Here is a 21,545-nt window from a genome sequence, read left to right as displayed (position 1 = left end):
GTTAATGAAGTGCTTCAACCTTACTTCCTATCCCCCATGCTAATGGGGTACTTTAACCTTATTGGTTCCTGTAACACATACCCTGCTCTCACTCTGGTCCTCTAAGAACCAGGAAGAAAATCACTATAAAAAACCCTTTCTTTCACCTGGGCAGCGCGACTTCTCTGGCCCCTTTCAGGGACCCGTGAACCTTGCCCCTGAGCGCGGAATAAAGTTTTCATTGCTCTACCTTCTGTGTCCTTTCTCTTCTTATCTCGACCTTACAGAGAGACTGATAGACAAATATGTTAATAGAGGGATGTTACTGAGAAGTAACTGTTACATGACTCACAATGATGGTCTTTGCTAACTTCAGCCCCCTTCTGTCCATTTCTGCTACTGTACCCCAATTCTTCACACCACTACAGCTGCCTATCAGGACTGCTCTCTGTTGTCCCCTTCTGCATAATAGTTTGGGAGGGTGGTGGGGGGAAAATACTTTTTTTTTTTTTACATAAATTCATCAGTTCTTATTTATTTGAGGGAAATGTGAACCAGAGATTTTGTTTTTATCCTTTCAACTAGATTATGAAAACAGAAGCCTCAAACTTGCAGCTAGTACAGTGCTGGACACAAAGCAGTATTCAATAAGATATTACACTAATTTTAATTCTCCATATATTGAATAAGTAAAGCAAATATAATTTCTCTAAAAGTGAGCACAGAAAAATGTTTCCATTGTCTTGGTCTAGCACTCAGATTATAAGAAAAATATTAAGAAGCAAAAGCTTAAACCAGCATACAATACATATAAAAAATTTTACTAGAAAATTGTTTACAAATAATCTTGAAACACTAGAAGCAATCTAAGTATTAGTAGGAAATTTATTTTATTACATCAATCCCCTGTTGAAACTAGGCAGTCAAGACCCCTGAATTCAGATAATGCTGAATAAAAGAATGGAGACCCAGCTGAAAACCATACTGGTAATCTAGAAGATTAGAGTAAGGAAAATCTACAAATGAATGTGGGGAAAAGTGGAAAAACTTGAGAATGAATTTAATAGCCATGGAAAACAGAGCCTAAATGGTCAACATTCAATAATGAGTGTATCTGAAGGAGAGAACCAAAGAGAGGCCAAAGAGGCGGGAAAGGAAATAATCAAATAAATAACAGGAAATGAAAACTGCCCTGAACCAAAGGCGAAAGAAAGAGCTCTCCAAAGAATCCAAAATGAACTGGCAGGAGTTGAGAACTGGGACAGTGAGGTATGGAAAGGTAGAAGGGATAATAAAGCTACTGAATAGGACTGTGAACCTCTTCAAGTTTGAATTATGTCCATAGATTATTCAAATAAACCAATCATGTGTAAAAAATACAGGAAATAATGCCAGATGAATTAAAAAAAAAAAAAAAACTACTGGTTTGGTGAAATTTTAGAATGCATGGGAAAAATCCTAAAAGATTCCAGAGAAGAAAAAAAAATTTCTGATAAAAAGATTTTCTATGAGAAGACATGTAGCAACATAAATAAAAATTTATTTTTAATTTTATATTCACCCAAACTATAAATCAAGTATGACAGCAAAATATATTAACAGAAATACAAGAACTCAGAAAGTCTACAAATCTTATATGAAAAAGCTATTCTACTAGAGGTCCTCACCAAACAAAAAACAAGAGTAGAAGAAAAACCCCACGTGGGTATAAAGAAAAACTGTTAGTTGAGTATGATCCAAAAGACTTGAAAAAGGGGCAAAATAAATTAGGATTCAGTAGGCCTTAGCACCTGGAAGACTATTTCAAGCAGGACTTACTTAATATGCAAGACGACATTTTCTTCTCCCTGGGTCTTAACATAGTAATTCAGTCAGTAGTAAATAAATTTTCATAACTATAGTAATTTAATGCTGTTGAATGGATTTGAATATTCACTTTTTAGACTCAAACAGTGAACTAAAACCATTCACTAAACCAGGATGTGAAAATTAGACTTTAAATATCAGGAAATGGGGTAAAAAGTAGGAGAGAAGTACTGCTTTCCTTAACATTCACATCAGAAAGACTAGGGATAATATCTAAGCTGATAAATCAAGAAAAGCAAACTTAAGTTTATAATTTAAAGTCATAAAAGAAGCCACCAGAAAAAAATTTTAAATGAACAAAGGAATGAGTTTGAAGGTTGGGAAGGGAGGGAAAACAGGAGGTAGTGAGATTTCACAAAACTCTGATTTTCTAAGGAGAGTCAACAGAAACTGCCGGTTAATAAAAAAGAAACAGAAGTACATAAAAGTTACAATGGTGAACACCATAAAAAATTTAAACAAATGATTAACAACTGTTACCTCTGAAAAATGAAGAGGGCAGGGACATGGACAATGAGGAAAAAGAGGAGGAGGAAGGCTTTCGCTTTTCATTTTATGTCCTACTGTTTAATCATTTGCAACTATTACTTGATAATTTTACTAGCATAAAAAATAAGAGTATTTTCACTTTGACGCCAATATACTACAAAGGTCAACAGATTGCTGGTAACAAAAAGTAAATACAACTCTGGTTTTTTTCAAAAGAAAAAAAAAAAAGTCAAATTTTTCAAATATGCAATCCAAACCAATAGGATTTAATCAATGTTTAAGTCACTCTTTAAATACAATTATAATAATTAGATTATAAAAGTGAAAAAAAAAAGAACTAACTTTTGTGAAAACCAACACATTTTACGCGCTAACTACTTGGCACCTTTATGTGTATTTAACAATCGTAAGGAAAACGGTAACTCCCTACAGGAGGCACACCTCACCCAGAGGAAAGGCAAAAGCTGCACGTCACTTTTGTAGCCGCAACTGATTCACCTTTCTTGCCCAAATGTAAGCATCTACAACACAGTTGCCACTACTGAGTTTGGGTCTGCAGTCGGAATAAAATAAAGTCACCCGCTCTACATGGAAATTAAATCCATTTCCTAATCACATACAACTTAGAAACTCAAATCATCAACCAAAAAGCCTCACTGAAATAATGTTTTCAAATAGATCAGGTTTAAAACCCCTATAAGCAGGATGTGTTTCTTTCCTTTAGTAAGATTTATTATTTTGGAAATTAAAGATGTTTTGTAAGGACACCAATTATTTGAAGACTTTGCAGGTATTTATTTCTCTTTGATCTATTACTTCTGGCTAAGAACTCAAATCCTCAATAAAAAACTACTGTTGAACACTTGTATCCTGAATTACATCCTGTCATCTCTCTTGAGACTCTCTTTTATCCTACACAATGCATGCTCAAAACAGCTATTACAGGAAGTGTTGGACTATCAGCGATTTATAAATGGACAAAAATCTTTAAATAGCTTTGTGCAACACCTCTTTATGGTTCTAAACCTAAAAATACCTATGCTAGCATGCACAGACCCACCGATTTCCACATTTAAAACTGAGGCATGCCTTTCCCAAGCTGCTAAAATAGTAATCTGCAGTTCTCATAGTAAACAAATAACTTAGGACTCGTTTTGATGTATTGAAAATTATTATTTTTAAAGCTTTAACATTTCTATTTCTTATATTATCATTATATTATCATTTGCCTTTTCTAGATTTTACAGATTTTTAATCTATACATCATTGTATTAGCCAACCATTTCAAGTCATTACTTCCAAGGTAAGCAGTTTCTAGGAATTTAACTTCCAGGTAGTCTGATGTACACAAAATGCTGCATATACTGAGATAGTCACTGCAGTGCTAGTACTAGGCAAAGAACGGAGACAGGGATCCAGAGGGCTGGCTAAAATCAGTATGTAAATCAATACAATGAGACTACATTAAGAAAAGACGCTTCATTACATGAGATACTTGACGAGTTTCAAGTTATATTTAAGGTTAAAATAATTTACCCTTAAATATTTAGATGAATGTGTACAGTTCACTATCATTTGTCTTTAAATAGACACACACAAACAAAATCTCTCTCTCTAAAAAAGGCGCCCAAGAACGACTGCCTCCAGGGAAGAAAAAGGGTAGCTGAGGGAAAGACGAAGGGAAGGCTTACTTTGGATACCCCTTTATGCCCAAGCAGGCATTACTTGCTGAACACACACACACACACACATATACATATTTTTATTTACAAAACACTTTTTAGAAAAACTATCAGACATCCTTCATTCCATTCACAAACTACTAGTTTTTCAGAGTACTAATTTGCTTTATCAAGCTATTTCAGCTTCAAAATTTGCTGTCCATTACAGTAACCATGCCCACATTGTCTCTGTCAATTAAGTGCTGCCACTTGGCCCCTATGAACATAAGTTCCAATCAGCCCCATTGTAGTGAGGTGTCTTAATTCAATTATGGCAGTTCCCACTGTCAAATCTCACTTAAATACAAGAGCAATCACAACAGTCTTCAAGGATGGTGGGGCTCCCTTCACAAATTTGTTCCTCACTGCTGCAGTAAAAGGTGTAGTATCCTCTGGCCACTCCCTGTGTAGATCTATGGCTCTAACCTGATAAATCCACTTTAACATGCCAATTTCCCTAAGTCTTTGAATAATTTCTTCTGTAGTATACTAAAGCAGGTCTGGTATTTCAACTTGATTTAGTGTAAGCCACCACATAATCAATCCATGCTTCAGTGAACCAATCATATAAACTATTAGATGCTTTCCTAATCTCTAGAGTTCTAGATACACTGAATGAAGAATCTGCTTGGTAGACTCATATGAATAAACTCAAACTGATCCAACTTTATGTTCCTTGTACCATCAATAGTGATTCCTACACATATGCTCCAGATTTCTGTTTGCACATATTTTAAAAAGAAAACCAAGCAATTTTTTTTATGTAGCACACCTCTTCTTGGGTCACACCTAGTACTTCACCTTTTGGGGCTTGCTGGGACTTACGTCTCAGTCTAGGTCTAGAAGCAAAAATGGGTGGTGAGGGTGGGTCCCAAGAATATTCAGCAATATCTTCTTAGGCTTCTGCCTCAGCTATCATCCCAGGCAATATGATATCTTGAAGACTCATCAGGCACACCAAAAAAAAAATCAAACTCACTGCCGTCGAGTTGGTCCCAACTCATAGCGACCCCTCCTTGGATTTCCGAGGCAATATCACTATGGAAATAGATTGCCCAATCTTCCTTCTGAGGAGTGGGTGGTGGGTTTGAACCTCCAGCCTTCTGGTTAGCAGTCAGATGCATTAGGCACTATGCCACCAGAGTTCCATCTGGGTTAATCTCATTCAAAGGGGCAGGTGAGCTGGTTCCACTGCAGGAGTGATTCAATGGAATTTAGGGGCTCAGTCCCCAGCTTTCTGATTATCTGCCCATATGTCCCCATCCCAAGTTTCAGGATCCCATTTGTTCCCAATCAATTTTGTTGTTGTTGTTGTTACGTGCCATCGAGTCGGCCCTGACTCACAGAGACCCCTCCTTGGGTTTCCAAGGCAGTATCACTACAGAAGTAGATTGCCCCATCATCCTTCCCAATCAATATCCTCACTTTAACTTCAGACACCATTCAAGTTTGGCAATTCAATTAGCGTTGCACCTCAGTCATTCTTACAATAAAACTGTGTTTAGTTTTTGGCGATATCAGCTCTGTTACTACCAGAAATAAGGCTTTCTTTCAGAGCACAAGTGGTAACTTCGTCATCTATTATGTAGCACTTCAGCTGTAACTCTGAAACTCTGAGCTCATTTCTTTTTTTCACCACTTTGTTTAGTGTAAGTCATTGTTGTTGTTAGGTGCCATCGATTCATGTCTCCGACTCATAGCAATCATATACACAGCCCATATATGAATGAATGAAACACTGCCCGGTGCTGGGCCAGCCCCACGATCCTTGCTATACCTAAGCCCATCATTGCAGCCACTGTCTCATCCATCTCATTGAAGGCCTTCCCCTTCTTCGCTGACCCTCCATACCAAGCATGATATCCTTCTCCAGGGAATTGTTCCTTCTGACAACATGACCAAAGTATGTGAGACAAAGTCTAGCCATTCCATCAAGGAGCATTCTGGCTGCACTTCTTCCAGAAGGAAGTCTGCTTTTAGCAGACTGTGGTACTCTTAGCACTCTTCTCCAATACCACAACTCAAAAGCATCAACTCTTCTTCAGTCTTCCTTGCATAAGACATGCATAAGAGGTGACTGAAAATACCTGGCTTGGGTTAGCCACACCTTAGTCTTCAAGGAGACATGTTTGCTCTTCATCACTTGAAAGAGGTCTTTTGTAGCAGATTTTCCCAGTGCAATACATTGTCTGATGTCTTGACTGCTGCTTCCATTGGTGTTGATTGTAGAACCAAGTTGTATGAATCCTTGAAAACTAAAATCTTTTCTCCATTCACCATGAAGCTGTTTCTTGGCCCAATTGTGAGGATTTTTTTTTTTTCTTTATATTGAGGTGTAATCCATACTGCAGACTGTAGTCTTTAATCTTCATCAGCAAGTGCTTCAAGTCATCCTCACTTTCAGCAAAGTTGTGTTGTCTGCATATCACAGGTTGTTAATGAGTCTTCCTCTAATCCTGATGCCACATTCTTCTTCATACAATCCAGCTTCTCAGATTATTTGCTCAGCATACAAGTTGAGCATACAAGTATGGTAAAAGAATATAACCTTGATGCGCTCCCTTCTTGATTTTGAACCATGCAGTATCCCCTTGTTCTAACTACAGCCTCCTGGGTCTCCTCATGAGTAAAATTAAGCATTCTGGAACTCCCATTCTTCTCAATGTTGTCTATAATTTGTTATGATCTGCACAATCAAATGCTTTTGCATAGTCAATAAAACACAAGTAAACATCTTTTTGGTATTCTTGGCTTTTAGCTAAGATCCATCTGACATCAGCAATAATATCCCTCCTTCCACGTCCTCTTCTGAATCCAGCTTGCATTTCTGAACATTCTCTGTCAATATACTGCTGAAACTGTTTTTGAGTATTTTCAGTAAGATTTTACTTGCATATATATGATATTAATGATATTGTTTGATAATTTCCACATTCTATGGGATCACCTTTCTTTGGAATGGGTACAAATATGGATCTCTTCCAGTCAGTTGGCCAGGTAGCTGTCTTCCAAATCTCTTGGCATAACTTAGTGAGTGCCTCCAGTGGGGCATCTGTTTGTTGAAACATCTCAATGGGTATTCTGTCAATTCCTGGAGCCTTGTTCTTTGCCAATCCTTTCAGTGCAGCTTCGACTTCTTCCTTCAATACCATTGGTTCTTGATCATATGCCACCTCCTAAAAATGGATGAACATTGACCAATCCTTTTTTTAAAAAAATAATTTTATTGAAATATAATTTATGTACAGTGAAATCCACAAAACTAAAGTGACATGGGTGAATACTTTTTTTTTTTTTTTTTTTTAGTACTCCCTCCCACTCCTGGCAACCAACAAAGAAAGTTTCCCTCCACATATCAACCTTCCCTTGACCCTCCACAACAATGAACTAATACTATATTTGTCCTTCTGTGATTGACTTATTTCACTCAGCAACATCAACCAATTCTCTTTGGTACAGTGACTCTGTATTTCTTCCATCTTCTTTTGATGCTTCCTGCATCATTCAGTATCTTGCCCATAGAATCTTTCAATATTACAACTCGAGGCTTAAATTTTTTCCTCAGTTCTTTCAGCTTGAGAAATGCCAAGCATGTATAAGTAGGACCAACCAATTAGCTACATTATATTTCTCATTCTGACAAAATTGTAGAAAAGTATCAAACATGCAATCACCCAGACTCTGACTTCTCACCAACACTTGGTCGATCTGTAGTGATACTGTGCATATTAATATTGCCACCTCATGGCATGGACTAGCAGTGCCCTCTTTACTAATGGAGGCAGAGTGATCAATGCCTTTTAAACCTAGTCAGACGAGAACAAATTTAGAAAACTCATCCTTACGATTTTGCTTCTTTAGAACCACTCTCAGTACCAAATATCTCAGGCTAGGTTCTTTAGAGAAGCAAAACCAGTGAAGCTTATATATTTATTATATACAGAGAGATTGGGAGCTCTAGTAGCATAGTCCCTAAGGCATCTGACTGCTAACCAGAAGGCTAGAGGTTCAAAGCCACCAGCCACTCCTTGGAAGGAAGATTGGGTAATCTACTTCCCTAGAGATACTGCCTTGGAAACCCAAGGAGGGGTCGCTATGAGTCAGATCTGACTCAATGGCAGTGAGCAATTGATACATTTATCTCAAGGAAACAGCTCACATTGTTGTAGAGGTTGGCAAGTCCTAAGTCCATGCATCAAACACCAGCAAGAGGCTTCTCCTGACTCATGTAGCTGCAGGGGCCGACAAACTCAAGACTGACAGGTCGGATGGCAGGATACTGGCTCACAGGCTACAGAGGCTGATGAATCCAAGATTGGAAAGTGAAACAGCAAGCTGCTGGCATGGGTTGCAGAGGCTAACAAATTATAACATCAGCAGACAATATGGCAGGCAGCTAGCTCAAGTTCCAAGAACTAGAGGTCAGATGGTGATAAGCCAAATCCAGTATACAAAGTGAGCAAAAAGCCAGAGAACTTTGCCATAATGTCCATGTATATTGGCTGCAGGCCACACCCAAAGAAACTCCCTTTTAACTGACTGGCTGGTCATAGCAAGTCTCATCATGGAGGAGATTATATAATTACATAAATGCAAACCATTTTAACTGTCAAATCGCTGAGAATCATAATCCAGCCAGGTTGGCATACCTCTTTAACCATAAAAAGCACCAAACCAAAAACCCAAACCTATTACCATCGATTCAATTCCAACTCACAGCAACCCTACGGGGCAGAATAATATCACCCCGTAGGGTTTCCAACAATGTAATTGTTACAGAAGCATAATGCCACACCTTCCATGGAGCTGCTGATGTGCTCAAACAACCAACCTTTCAGTTCGCAATGGAGAGCTTAACCACTACCGCACCAGGGTTCTACCTTGCATTGGGCAAATCTGCTGCAAAAGACCTCTTCAAAGTTTTAAAAAGGAAAGATGTCACTGTGACAACTAAGCTGTACCTGACCCAAGCCATGGTCTTTTCAACTGCCTCAAATGCATGTGAAAGCATGTGAACTCACTGCTGTGGAGTCGGATCTGACTCATAGTGACCCCTCCTTGGGTTTCTGAGGCAGTATCACTATGGAAGTAGGTTGCCCAACCCTCCTTCTGAGGAGTAGCTGGTGGGTTTGAACTGCCAGCCTTCTGGTCAGCAGTCAAATGCCTTAGGCACTACGCCACCAGAGCTCCCATGTGAAAGCTAGGTAATGGAAAAATGAAGACAAAATCAATGTATTCAAATTGTATTACGAAGAATACTGAATATATATTGTGGACTGCCCAAAGAATGAACTAACTAATCAGTCTTAAATAAAAGAATGTTGTTCCTTAGAAGCAAGGATGGAGAGATTACATCTCACTTACTTTGGAGATATTATCAAAAAAAAGATCAATAGCTAGGAAAGAACATCATGTTTGATAGAGAATCACTGTAAATCAAAGAAAACTGCAGTGAGACGGACTGACTCAACAGCCACATGATGGACTCAAACATACCGACAAGCATGAGATGGCACAGGACCAGGCAACATTTTGTTCCGTTATACACAGGGTCACCATGAGTTGGAACGGACTCAAGGGCAACTTACAACAATAGCTACATGTGGCCATTTAATTTAATGTTAAGTAATTATGATTAAATAAAATAAAAGATTCAATTTCTCCATCACACTAACCATATTTCAAGCACTCGATAGCTACATGTAGTAGTGGCTACCACACTGGACAGCACAATGCAGAACATTTCATCACAGGAAGTTTTTTTGGAGCTCGTTACTATAGACCAAGGGTCAGCAAACTTCAGCCAAATCCAGCCCACCACCTGTTTTGTAAATAAAGTTCTATTGGAATATAGCCATGCTCATTAGTATTCATCTATATACGTCTACAGCTTCTTTGGCACTCCAACAGCAAAGTAACTGGGACAGAAATGATACACATGGCCCACAAAACCTAAAGAATTTACTATCTGCCTCCTTACAGAAAGTTTGCTGACTACTGCTCCAAAGTTCACTGAAAACAACACTTCTTTCTCTTGGGGGTCAAAACCCCATTAACATCAAGTGAATTTCAACTCACAGCAACCCTATAGGACAGAGTAAAACTGCCCCATACGATTTCCAAGCCTGTAAATATTTACAGAAGCAGACTGCCATTATCTTTCTGCTGCAGAGAGGTGCATGAATTCAAACCAGTGACTTTTCCATTTAGCAGCTGAGTGCTCAGCCACTGTGCTACCCAGGCTCTTTTAGGGATCAAAAGTATTTAAATGTTTATGTTGGAGAAAAGAACTAATTAAAATCAAACCAACCGCCACTTATTATGTGCTAAAGATAATTTTGTAATGTAAATATATAGTAGCATAACAGTTCCTAAGATCTGAACGCTGACATTTTCTAAGCATCCTATAAAACAGCTAGTAAAAGCACACAAGACAGATTACTATAGTCTGGCAATTCTAAAATGGCTGCTATAAGAGGGAAAAAATGCTTACTATCTCAAAATAATTCGCCTATGTTCCTTAGCAATATCTATTAAAAGAAATGCTGGTGGGACTGTAAAATGACACAACCACTGTGGAAATCGGTATGGCAATTCCTTAAAAGGTGGGAAACAGAAATACCATTTGATCCTGCAATCCGATTACTAGGTATATATCCTAAAGTAGTGAGAGCCAGGGCACAAATAGATACATGCACACCCATATTCATCACAGCACTATTCACAACAGCAAAGAAATGGAAACAACACAAGTGCCCATCAACAGAAGAACGGATAACCAAACTATGGTATACACACACAATGGAGTATAATGGAACACTACAGAATAATGCAGAATCCACAGAACACCTCATATAATGTGGATGAACTTGGAGGACATTACGCTAAGTGAAGTAAGTCAATCACAGAAGGACAAATACTGTATTAGTTCACGATTGTAAAAAGTCAAGGAAAGGTTTATATATGGAAGGAAACTTTCTTTGCTGGTTACCAGGGATGGGAGGGGAAAGGAGAAAAATTGCTAGACAAGAGACAAGTGTGGATTTGGGTGAAGGGAAAGACAACACACCAAGAGAGTGGCCAGCACAGTAACACTAAGGAAAAGGAAGACACGGAGAGGTGCATAAGAGGTACAGGCGACAACAACAAAGAAACACTTTTACATACACAATACTGCATTATCAGTAATAACAAACATTAATCTATGGGCAGATACTTAAGTAGCCAGGCTTAATGACCAGGTATGCCTAGGCAAAAGGGAACAGACCCACAACTATATGTAAGTTTGGCAGACAATATCCCTATACACATATATGTATGTGCTATAAGAATGTCCATATGAATAGAACTTAATGGGGGCAAAATTATAACTGCTTAGCTAAGCCGACTACCCTGAGGGAATGAGCTGTTGGGCCTATGGGCTTGGGACCATGGTCATGGGGGACATCAACTCAAGTGGCATAACATACTACACAAAAATATTGTTCTACTTCCCACTTTGGTGAGTAAAGACTGGGTACTTACAAGCTTAAAGTGGCCATCTAGATGTAACAATTGGTCTCTCTTCATCCAGAGTGAAGACACATGGAAACAATTAGTCCAAGGACTAGTGGACCATGTGAACCTCAGCCTACATGACCATGAGACCAGAAGAACAAAATGGTGCCTGGCTACCACTGTTAATCACACAGAAAGGATCAGTATAGGGGATCTTGGATAGAGTGGGAGAAAAATGTGGAACAAAACTCAAAATCATTAAAAAAAAAAAAGGCCAGGCTTACTGTTCTGATAGAAACTGGTGAAACCTCCAAGACTATGGCCCCTAGTCACCCTTTGGGCTTGGAATTGAACTCACTCCAGTGGCTTCCAGCCAAACAACAGACAGGCATATAAGGTGAACATTTACACCAAGGAGGTATACTCCTTAGAACATCAACCATGGGAGATCAGAAACAGCAGTATTTACACAGAGAGAAAGCTCAGAGGAATGCATAGGAAAGGAGGAGACAGGAAAGAGGTAACCACAAGTGGGAAGAAAACTGTTGCATTATGGAGATTGCAATCAATGTCATCAAACAAAACGTATAGGAACTGTTGCATGGAAAATGAATTGCTCTGTGAACTTTCACCCAAATAAAAAAAAAATTATAAAATGCCTTGAAAAGTAGCAGTTCCTTAGAAAAAATATACTAGACCTAACCCAATGCTGTCAATTCCAACTTATAGCAAACTGGTAGGACCTAGTTATGACTCACTTCGACCCCTCCTTGGGTTTCTGAGGCAGTATCACTACGGAGGTAGATTGCCCAACCTTCCTTCCAAGCAGTGGCTGGTGGGTTTGAACCACCAGCCTTCTGGTTAGCAGTCAAATGCCTTAGGTATTACACTACCAGAGCTCCCAAGGACCTAGTTAGTGCTACAGAAATGTCTATATTTAACCACCAATCTCAAGCAACATCACTATTTCAGACTTTAAAAAACTTACTGAAAACATTGCTTTTAAAGTAAATAAACCTAGTTTTTAAAAGTATTTTGATCTGCTTTTAAAATCAGTGAACATGTTTACCAGTTTTGAGGGTTTTTTTTTTTTTTAATTCAGCCATGTTTTCAGTGTATATTGTATGTCTAACTCTGAACAAAGTGAAGACAGAATGATGATATAGACCCTTTGCAGCTAATATTTTATGGGCTAGATTAAAAACATAAGTGACATTACACACCTAAGAACACAGAGGGGTACACACTTAATGGGCACTATGAGTGAACAGGGAAAGCTTCTAGGAAAAAACTAATTGAGTGAGCAGTTTGCCTGATTTGTGGGGATAGAGGACTTAGGAGGTCATGGCAGGGCAAGGGCATTCTGGTTTGAATATAACACAAAGGAAGAAAGACATTAAAGAACCTGGCACATCCTAGAAAATATGAACAGTTCAATGCTGCATATGGCTTGTGTGCACTTCAAAAAAAGACAAAAATGGTGGCAGGTATAAATGCTAGAAAAGACTTCTGAATCAGAGTGCAAACTAATTTACCTGCTAAACTAAGAAATTAAGATGGGATCTGATCTTATATATCATAGGGAATGCAGTTTTCCAAGAAGATATATGACAATATTGGGGGTTTTTTGCAGGAAATAACACTGGCATCAACTTGGATCTTGGACTATAGTGAGGAAAGACTAATGGTAGAGACCTAAAACGTTACTATGGAAAGCAGAGTTGATGATCAAAAGTAGTAACAGTGAAGATGAAGAGAAGGAGATACATGTGGTACTATCTGTATGCCACACTCCTGCTTTATTTAAACATCCTTCACATGTGCTAGAGCTCTCGTGGCATAGTGCCTAAGCCATCTGACTGCTAACCAGAAGGCTGGCAGTTCAAGCCCACCAGCCGCTCCTCAGAAGTAAGGTTGGGCAACCTACTTCTGTAGTGATATCACCTCGGAAACCCAAGGAGGGGTCACTGTGAGTCGGATCTGACTCCACAGCAGTGCATGCGCACACACGTGATACTTTCCCTTTTCCCTACTTTTTGGTATTGAATATCCTTTGCATGGAAAAAGTTCATATAATAAGATTATCAACATTAGACTTAACCATGGCCATGTTTTTTCTTACCTTGTATTAGGAAGAAAACAAGTAAAAATTGCAAGAAAAGTAAAGAGATCTAGATTACAGGCTTGGTCTTGGTTGAGATCTAGGGAATATCAATTAACTTCTCAAAACTCTGCTTTTCTCACTTATAAAATGAGGAAACAGAACTAGAGGATCTAAAATTCTTGAAAGTTTTAAAATGCTATTATCATACTGATAATATCTTTAATTGTCTGGCCTACATTAAAAATGCAAATATGAAATTCTATTTTAATTACTAACTAAATGTGAAAACTCATCAAAAACAGGCTGTTTCCTGTTATCTTCTGTTATCACCTTATTATCTTATGTGTACCTATATTTATTTGTGAAAAATTTCATGACAAATTAAGGTTATGTAGTCATCAACTCATTTGAAGACCTAAGGCAAAACTAAAACTGTAAGATGTCTCTGTCAGCCATTTCACTTTCAAAACACATATCCAAAAAATAAATACATACATACATATCCAACAAGGAGCATTCTTTTATCGGAGTGGTTCAAGAGACTAATCATACCTGCAAAGTTGAATCGTAGTATTGTGGGGTAAAAGTTTTCCATCACACTATCCTATGGAATCATGTTTATCTGAACTCTTACTGACAAAAGAATTTTTCAACAATATTCCTTAATCAATCAAAACAAAAAAAATAGTTCCAACTTGAAAAATATGGTCTTATTTATAACCATAAATTGTGTGACTTTTTGCTAATGTCGAAAGAAAAACTATTGCACTAATTCTTGCTAAACTAAAAAGTCTACAAACATTCCAAACTTGTTTCAAGAAACACATTTCAGCCTGATGTTTAAAAAAGGATAGTTGAGTCAAAAGATTCTCCAAAAAAAAAAAAATGGTGAAATAAATAATATTTTTACCAAAGGCAGAAAACTCAGATGTACATCTTTTATTTCCAGTATACGTTTTAAATGTGTACAGTATAACATGGCCAAAGTGAAAGCCATATTTCAAGGGAAATAGTTCTAAACTTTTATGAACTGTAGCATTAAACTATAATGGCCTGCAGTATAGCAAGGACCGTGAGGATGGCATGCGGAACTGGGCAGTGTTTTGTTGCGTTGCACATGGGGTCGCCATGAGTAGGAATCACTTGACAGCACCTAACAACAAGTATTAAACTACAAACAGAAGGTTTTTATAAGTGACATTTTATTTTACTTCTTCCAGTGTTTTCTTCTAAAGACTTGAATAATTTTTTGGTTATGTACTACATTCTATACACCAGGATGGTATGTTAAAACACAGCCTATTAAGTTCTCTCTAGCTCCCTAAAATAGCACTGTGTATTTTTCTGTACTAACCAAATTAAAAATGGAAATAGCTAAGCTGTAATTCACCATGATTTGAGTACAAAATCTTTTACTTTACAAACCACCATCAGTTGAGAATAAACACTACAAATTTTTTGTTCTTTCAAATCGCTACCATCAATGCACATAAAGGAGCTCTGGTAGCATAGTGGCTAAGACACTTGCCTGCTAACCAGAAGGCTGGCGGTTCAAACCCACCAGCCACTCCTCGGAAGGAAGGTTGGGCAATCCTACTTCCGTAGTGATACTGCCTCGGAAACCCAAGGAGGGGTCACTATGAGTCGGGGCCGACTCAACAGCACATAACAACAACAACAACAATGCACATAAAATTAATCCCACTACCAACCCACAAGAGATGTGTTTACTATAAAGCTTCAAATCTCACCAGCCTCTTGGTCCAAAGAAAAAAAAAACTTTATTGCAGTTTTTCTTACATGTTTTTTATGATAAGCAAATGCTTTCAAATGTCAAAAGTTCACCACAAAAATTTTCAAAAAGCTTATGTTGAAGATAAAGCGATCAGATGTGATGGAAGCATCTTTCTCTACTAAAGCAGCTTTATTACTTCTAATCAAATAAATTTCACTCAAGAAGGATGTGTATTTGAACAGTAACTTTATTAGAAGGGAAAAATACTCAAAAAGAATACAGCAATTAAATTATTGGGTGTTTTTTGTTGCTGTAAACCCATGCTCCTCAAATACAATTCAGAAGCAAATTTTTTAACTTTTCTCATAAATTGTCTGTTAAAACGAAGGTATTTTAACCAAAAAAAAAGTTTTAATACATTTAAAAATTCTAGATCAAATATATTACAAAGTTGGCATGAGTATGAAAAGAACCACTTTGATTTACTTTGTAACACCAATGCACAAACAGAAAAACTTGATGTGCTTTCCCTAAATATATTCGATAATACTCCCACGGGAATACCAGTATAACAAGCAGAGTGGATATTTCAACAAAATACAAGTTAATTATAGTACCTCACATACATTCCATGACACTCATTCAAGAACACCTGGTGATTAACTAAAAGAATTAGGAGAGTTTACAAACAACTGAGTACTATCCGGCCTGTTCAGACATAAGGGGGGGGGGGGGGACCTAGAATAATAATCCCTGACATTTGCATACTTCGAATTTTCAACGTACTTTTACAGAAAAACTTCTGAAATTTTTGTATGGAGAATCATAATTCTTGACACCAATAGCCCACATCTAAACGGGGGAGGAGATAGCAAATGTCTCCAAAACATTACAATAAAACATTGTTTTTCTCTTTACGAAATTAGCGCACAAGTGCGCGCGCACACACCCTCACATCTACCTACTGTGGTCCTATTTCATAAACCAGCCATATCAAATTATGACAGCTTGCGAAGCCAAACAGCCTTTCAAATCTTACTAACGTCAATGGGTTGATAATCAGTTTATTCAGAAACCGCTGCGATCCTAAAACTCTCTTCTTTACAGTTTGACTGTTTTTAAAGAGTCGAAGCGTATCAAGCAGAAATCTACTGCCATCGAGTAAATTCCGAACTCGATTCGAGTACCCCCGCTTCCCCGAACCCTGGGGAAGGGGAATTCCTGCAAGAATGGGACGTGTGATTACAACTGGTTTTAATCCAACCTTCACCGAGAGCTGGTTCCACCTGTCCTGCAGCAGGAACTTAGAACTAACTATCCGTAATAGATTATCCAGCTCGTCTTCCAAGAGAACATTCGGTAGGGGATTCCCAAGGGGCTCCTATGGTTCTCCCTTAACTCCAAGGAAAACAAAGGTTCAGGCCCAGCTCTATGTCACTCCGTATTCTGTTCTTGATAATCTGGGTGCCCAGTCAACCTCTGGCAGAGGATGGAGTGGAGGACATGAGAATACCCAAGATGGGAAGAAAAGAGGTGCCAGACAACCTCAGACACCTCTTAAGTTCTTGAAGGCAAAATACAGTTCAGGTCTCAGGACGTCCCACATTCGAGGGAAAGTGCAGAACTCAGAATTAGAATGTGAAATCAGGGGCTAGTGAGGAGGGATCGAGTACCCTTGCGAGGGGCCAACTACGGCAGGCAGTTTCCAGGGGCGGAGGTCTAGTACTACTGTGCCCCTCGGGTCACACTCGAGAGACTGGCGTTCAGCCGCCCGACCGGCTCCGCGGCGAGGTTTCAAACCGCCGCCCCCGGGAGGGGCTCAGCCGATTGGAAGTTCTACAACCACCGTCACAGGGCTGGAGTGGCAACTCCTCGGCGGAGCTCTCTCCGCCCTCTGCTTCTTCCCAGGAGACCAGACCACAGAAACTCCACCTCTACCCGAGGTCCCAACTGGTGTCGCCGCCTGCTCCCAGCATGTGGAGCGCGCCCTTCGGGATGGGACCGACGGCCCCCTACAGGGCTGCGCCGCTGGAACTCGAGGGGCGCGACGGAACCGTGGGGGGGGGGGACGAACAGAAGGAGCGTCCCTCAGAGTCCGCCCTGGGACATGGCCCCGCAACCATCTCCGCCTGGCCCCTCTGGAATGGTCCGATTGGGCTCCGACCCAACCATCCCGCCAGGTCGCCGGAGGGGCGAGGACCCGAGCGACCCTACTACCCCCGCCCCTGCTCTTACCCATCTTTTCGCCTCGCCTTGTAGACGTGCCCGTAGGTGCCGCGTCCCACTTTGCACCCTTCGTACTCAAACAAATCCTCCACCCGCTCCCGCTCCGCCGCCAGCTTCGCCTTGAAATCATAATCCATTGTCTGCTTCCCCCATAGAGGCACCGGGACGCGGGGGCCGCCGCCGCTCAGTCCCTCCTCCTCCTCCCCCCGCGGCCGCCACTCTACTTCTCCAACAGCCGCCTCTTGGGCGCGCGCGCGCGCGCCGACCGCCGCTCCGCGATCAGCCTTCAGCAAGGGGCTCCTCGGCGGCCGCGGCAGCCACCTCCTCCACCTCCTCCTCCTCCTCCGCGGCGGCGGCGGCGGCTCCCGCAGGCACCCCCAGTCCCGCCTCCCTTCTTCATTTCCTTGTTTTGGAACCTGGTGGGCCGCGCCGCGGCTTCCTCGAGCTCATTAACGAACCAACCCTCCCGCCCTGAGGTCGCGGAGGCTCTTGGGGAATGTAGTCCTGGAGGCCTGAGAATTGGTGAAAGTTTTGCTAACGTGAGAACTATAACTCCCAGATTGCCTTGGGCCTTCACAGCCTCGCCCCCACAGGGCATGCACGCCTGCGCACTGAGCCGCCACGCCCCTTAGGTATTCCTAGTCTCCCAGTTCCTGTGAAGGTTGTAAAACGTGAAGTTGCAGTGTGCTTTCTGAGAATCTATGGAGCTAGTGGAGGAAAGCCCCTGTTCTGGTAGGAGGAAGGAATTCCACTCTGTCCAGGCGAGGAGAGTGGAAGGAAAGTACCTAACAAGCGCCTTGAGCTCCAGGCGTTTGAAAAGCGAGGACTGTGGTCATGGAGCAGTTGTACTGTGGATTGTTGTTTGTTTTGTATGGCAATTGGTCCTCTTGTTGCCCCGCCCCCATCCGGCCACTCATTGGCGGAGACTGTGACGTCCTTATTGGTACGTGGGTGTCCCCAGTTTTTGGCTTCTTTCCCGCTTTTGATTGGTAATTGGTTGTGCTTGGTTCTTCCTGATAGGTTAATCTTTCCTCTTTACTATGCAAGCACCTTATTTCAAATGCTGAACCGTCAGCAGTTTCTTAGCTCCTGCATTGATGTGAGGAAAACAAGTAACTTTTGAGCCTGGTTCTTTTCTTGGCGCTGTAGACAATCCTGTCCCCTACCCCCACCCGCAACAAACGCGGTTCTGGTAGTCAAACTAAAGTCATCTAAGAACAGTTGAAGTGCTTAGAAAATGCAGCGTTTTAAAAACGATCGTTTTGGTTGGATTGAAAAGGATTTTATGTGGCCTGTGCATGTTGGTGAGGAGCTCTGGTGGGGTAGTGGTTAAAGCATTCGGCTGCTAATCAATAAAAGTTAGCGGTTCAAACCCACCAGCCGCTCCGCGGGAGAAAGATGAGACAGTCTGCTTTCATAAAGATTTACAGCTTTGGAAACCCTATGGCGCAGTTCTACACTGTCCTATAGGGTCGCTATGAGTCGGAATTGACTCAGTGGCAGTGTGTTTGATTTTGATTTTGGATGCATGAGGTTCTAGAATGTTTCAGAAAGTCTCTTTAACCATTATGTATATTGATCCATTATTGCGTGCATAGTTTCTCAGATTCTCAGGTTAAAAATTTAAACGTGATTGGTACTAGGATAGGATTTAAGTACTACATTCAGTAGGAGCGAAAAGGAGGGAATGGTCAATTTTACTTCAAGTAAGGAAAGTTAACACTGACTCCTGTTTACTTGGTATTGGAAGAAGCCTAGGACACTGAAGGGAGCAGGGAGGATTGCTGATTTCCTCCAACACATCTGGAAAACTTCCTCAGCTCTTGAAGGTGTCTTCAATCAAGAATAACAGGTTAACAATTACTCAAAAGCAAAGATAAGAGGACAGGTAAATAAGAGTACTGGACGTGGAACAACTGAACACAAAGAGAATGTTGAGACGTTGTGATAAATGTAACTAATGTCACTGAACAATTTGTGTGGGAATTGTCAAATAGGAACCTAACATGCTGTGTAAATTTTAACCAAAAACCCAGTCAAGTCTTGTTTAACAAAAAAAAAAAAAAAAGTAACAGTTTCCCATATTGCAAACCACTATGATAACTGCTGGAGGTAATAGATTAAAAAGCTGGTCTTTTTCCCTCAGAGAACTAAAATCTGTTGGAGAAATAAACATGTAAGCAAATTAAAGGTAAAGTTTGTGGATAGAAAGAGCAATGATAGAATATGTGGAGCTCCTAAGTCTAGAGGAAGGAGCTCTGGTGGTGTAGGTCCTAAGGCATTTGACTGCTAACCAGAAGGTTGGTGGTTCAAACCCATCAACCACTCCAGGGAAGGAAGATGGAGCAATCAATTTCCTAAAGATATGCTACCTCAAAGGGGTTTGGTCTAAATATTGAGTTCATTTGGCATAGGCAGAGAACAAGCAATGAAAGAAAGAAGTGATGGTCTCAACAGTTCATTCAAGTCAAAAGGAAAGGAGGGTGTGCCTGGAATCTGATGATTAGTCATGAAGGGAACTGAGCTGCAGTCTTGCAAATCAAGTTCACCACATATGTGATGACGGTAAGCAAAACCAGGACTGAATTTCAATGATTATGCCCTTGGTTATGACCAGTTTATAAGATAAGTGAAAGTCAAATCTGAATTTGGTGGTAAAACTTCTCTTGCCACAGTCTAATCTAGATCAGAGAAATTTATAAAAGAGGTTTACCTCATGGTTTGAGCCACCCCAGGTAGGCTATAGTACCTCAGTGAGCAAGGATTAGGCTGGTTGCTTTTGGATCCCTTACATTTGGTTATTTTTTGACTAAGTATATTAGTTTCCTGGTCTGCAATAACATACTACCACAAACCAGGCGGCTTAATAAGAACAGAAATTCATAGTGTAGCCATTCTGGAATCTACCAGTCTGAATTCAGGGTGTGAACAGGGCTCCATTCTCTCTGAAGGCTCTAGGAGGAAAATTCTTTTTTTTCTCTCACAACTTCTAGTAGTTCCAGGTGCTCCTTTAAAGTTATGCAGCTATAGCGTAACTTAGTGGTCACATGACAGTTTTCCCTCTATCTGCCTCTCTGTGCCACTTCTCCTTTTTATATGGGCACTGCTTAGATTGGGTTAAGGCCCACCCTACTCTAACATGACCTCATGTTAATTGAAAACATCCTCTAAGACCCTCTATCCAAAGAAGGTCATGTTTACAGGTACCAGGGGCTAGGGCTTCAACATATCTTTTCAGGGACACAGTTCCATCCATAAGAGAATGTGCTATTCTTAGTTAAAAATAAATTTTCCTCAGAACCCCACTATTTTCTAACATTCAGTGATTCAGATATGTATTAAGATTGTTTTATCCCTTTTTTAACCAAAACCAAATCTGCCATAAAGTCCATTCTGACTCATAGCAACCCTACAGGACAGAGTAGAATTGTCCCATGGGGTTTCCAAGGCTAGAAAGCTTTACTGAAGCAGACTGCTTCATCTTTCTCCTGTGGAGCAGCTGGTGGGTTCGAACTGCAAAACTTTGGAACACCTATCTCTTTTTAAGTGTCCTATTTTTATACCATGGGAGCTCTGGTAGCATAGTGGCACTTGACTGCTAACCAGAAGGCTGGCGGTTCAAATCCACCAGCCACTCCTCAGAAGGAAGATGGGGCAATCTATTTCCGTAGTGATACTGCCTCGGAAACCCAGGGAGGGGTCGCTATGAGTTGGGGCCAACTTGACGGCACATAACAACAACAACATTTTTATACCATAGGAGCTCTGGTAGCATAGTGCCTAAGGCACTTGACTGCTCACCAGAAGGCTGGTGGTTCAAACCCACCAGCCACTCCTCGGAAGGAAGGTTGGGCAATCCTACTTCTGTAGTGATACTGCCTTGGAAACCCAAGGAGGGGTCTCTATGAGTCGGGGCCGACTCGACAGC

The 21,545-nt window shown here is 40.4% G+C and overlaps 1 protein-coding gene across 1 annotated transcript in view; it reads right to left on the bottom strand.

Moving 5' to 3' along the window:
• CDK19 (cyclin dependent kinase 19) overlaps positions 1–17,754 on the bottom strand; it is a 219,052-nt gene extending 201,298 nt beyond the window's left edge. Inside the window, 1 exon segment of the mRNA XM_042780937.1 lies at positions 17,627–17,754. Within this exon segment, the coding sequence (XP_042636871.1) occupies positions 17,627–17,754 (128 nt within the window).
• Between the last annotated feature and the right edge of the window lie 3,791 nt (positions 17,755–21,545).

This window comes from Orycteropus afer, unplaced genomic scaffold, assembly GCF_000298275.1.
Source record: "Orycteropus afer afer isolate SDZICR_OR568_19922 unplaced genomic scaffold, OryAfe1.0 scaffold00072, whole genome shotgun sequence".
Taxonomy (NCBI): domain Eukaryota; kingdom Metazoa; phylum Chordata; class Mammalia; order Tubulidentata; family Orycteropodidae; genus Orycteropus; species Orycteropus afer.
This window is presented reverse-complemented; position numbering and strand designations above follow the sequence as displayed.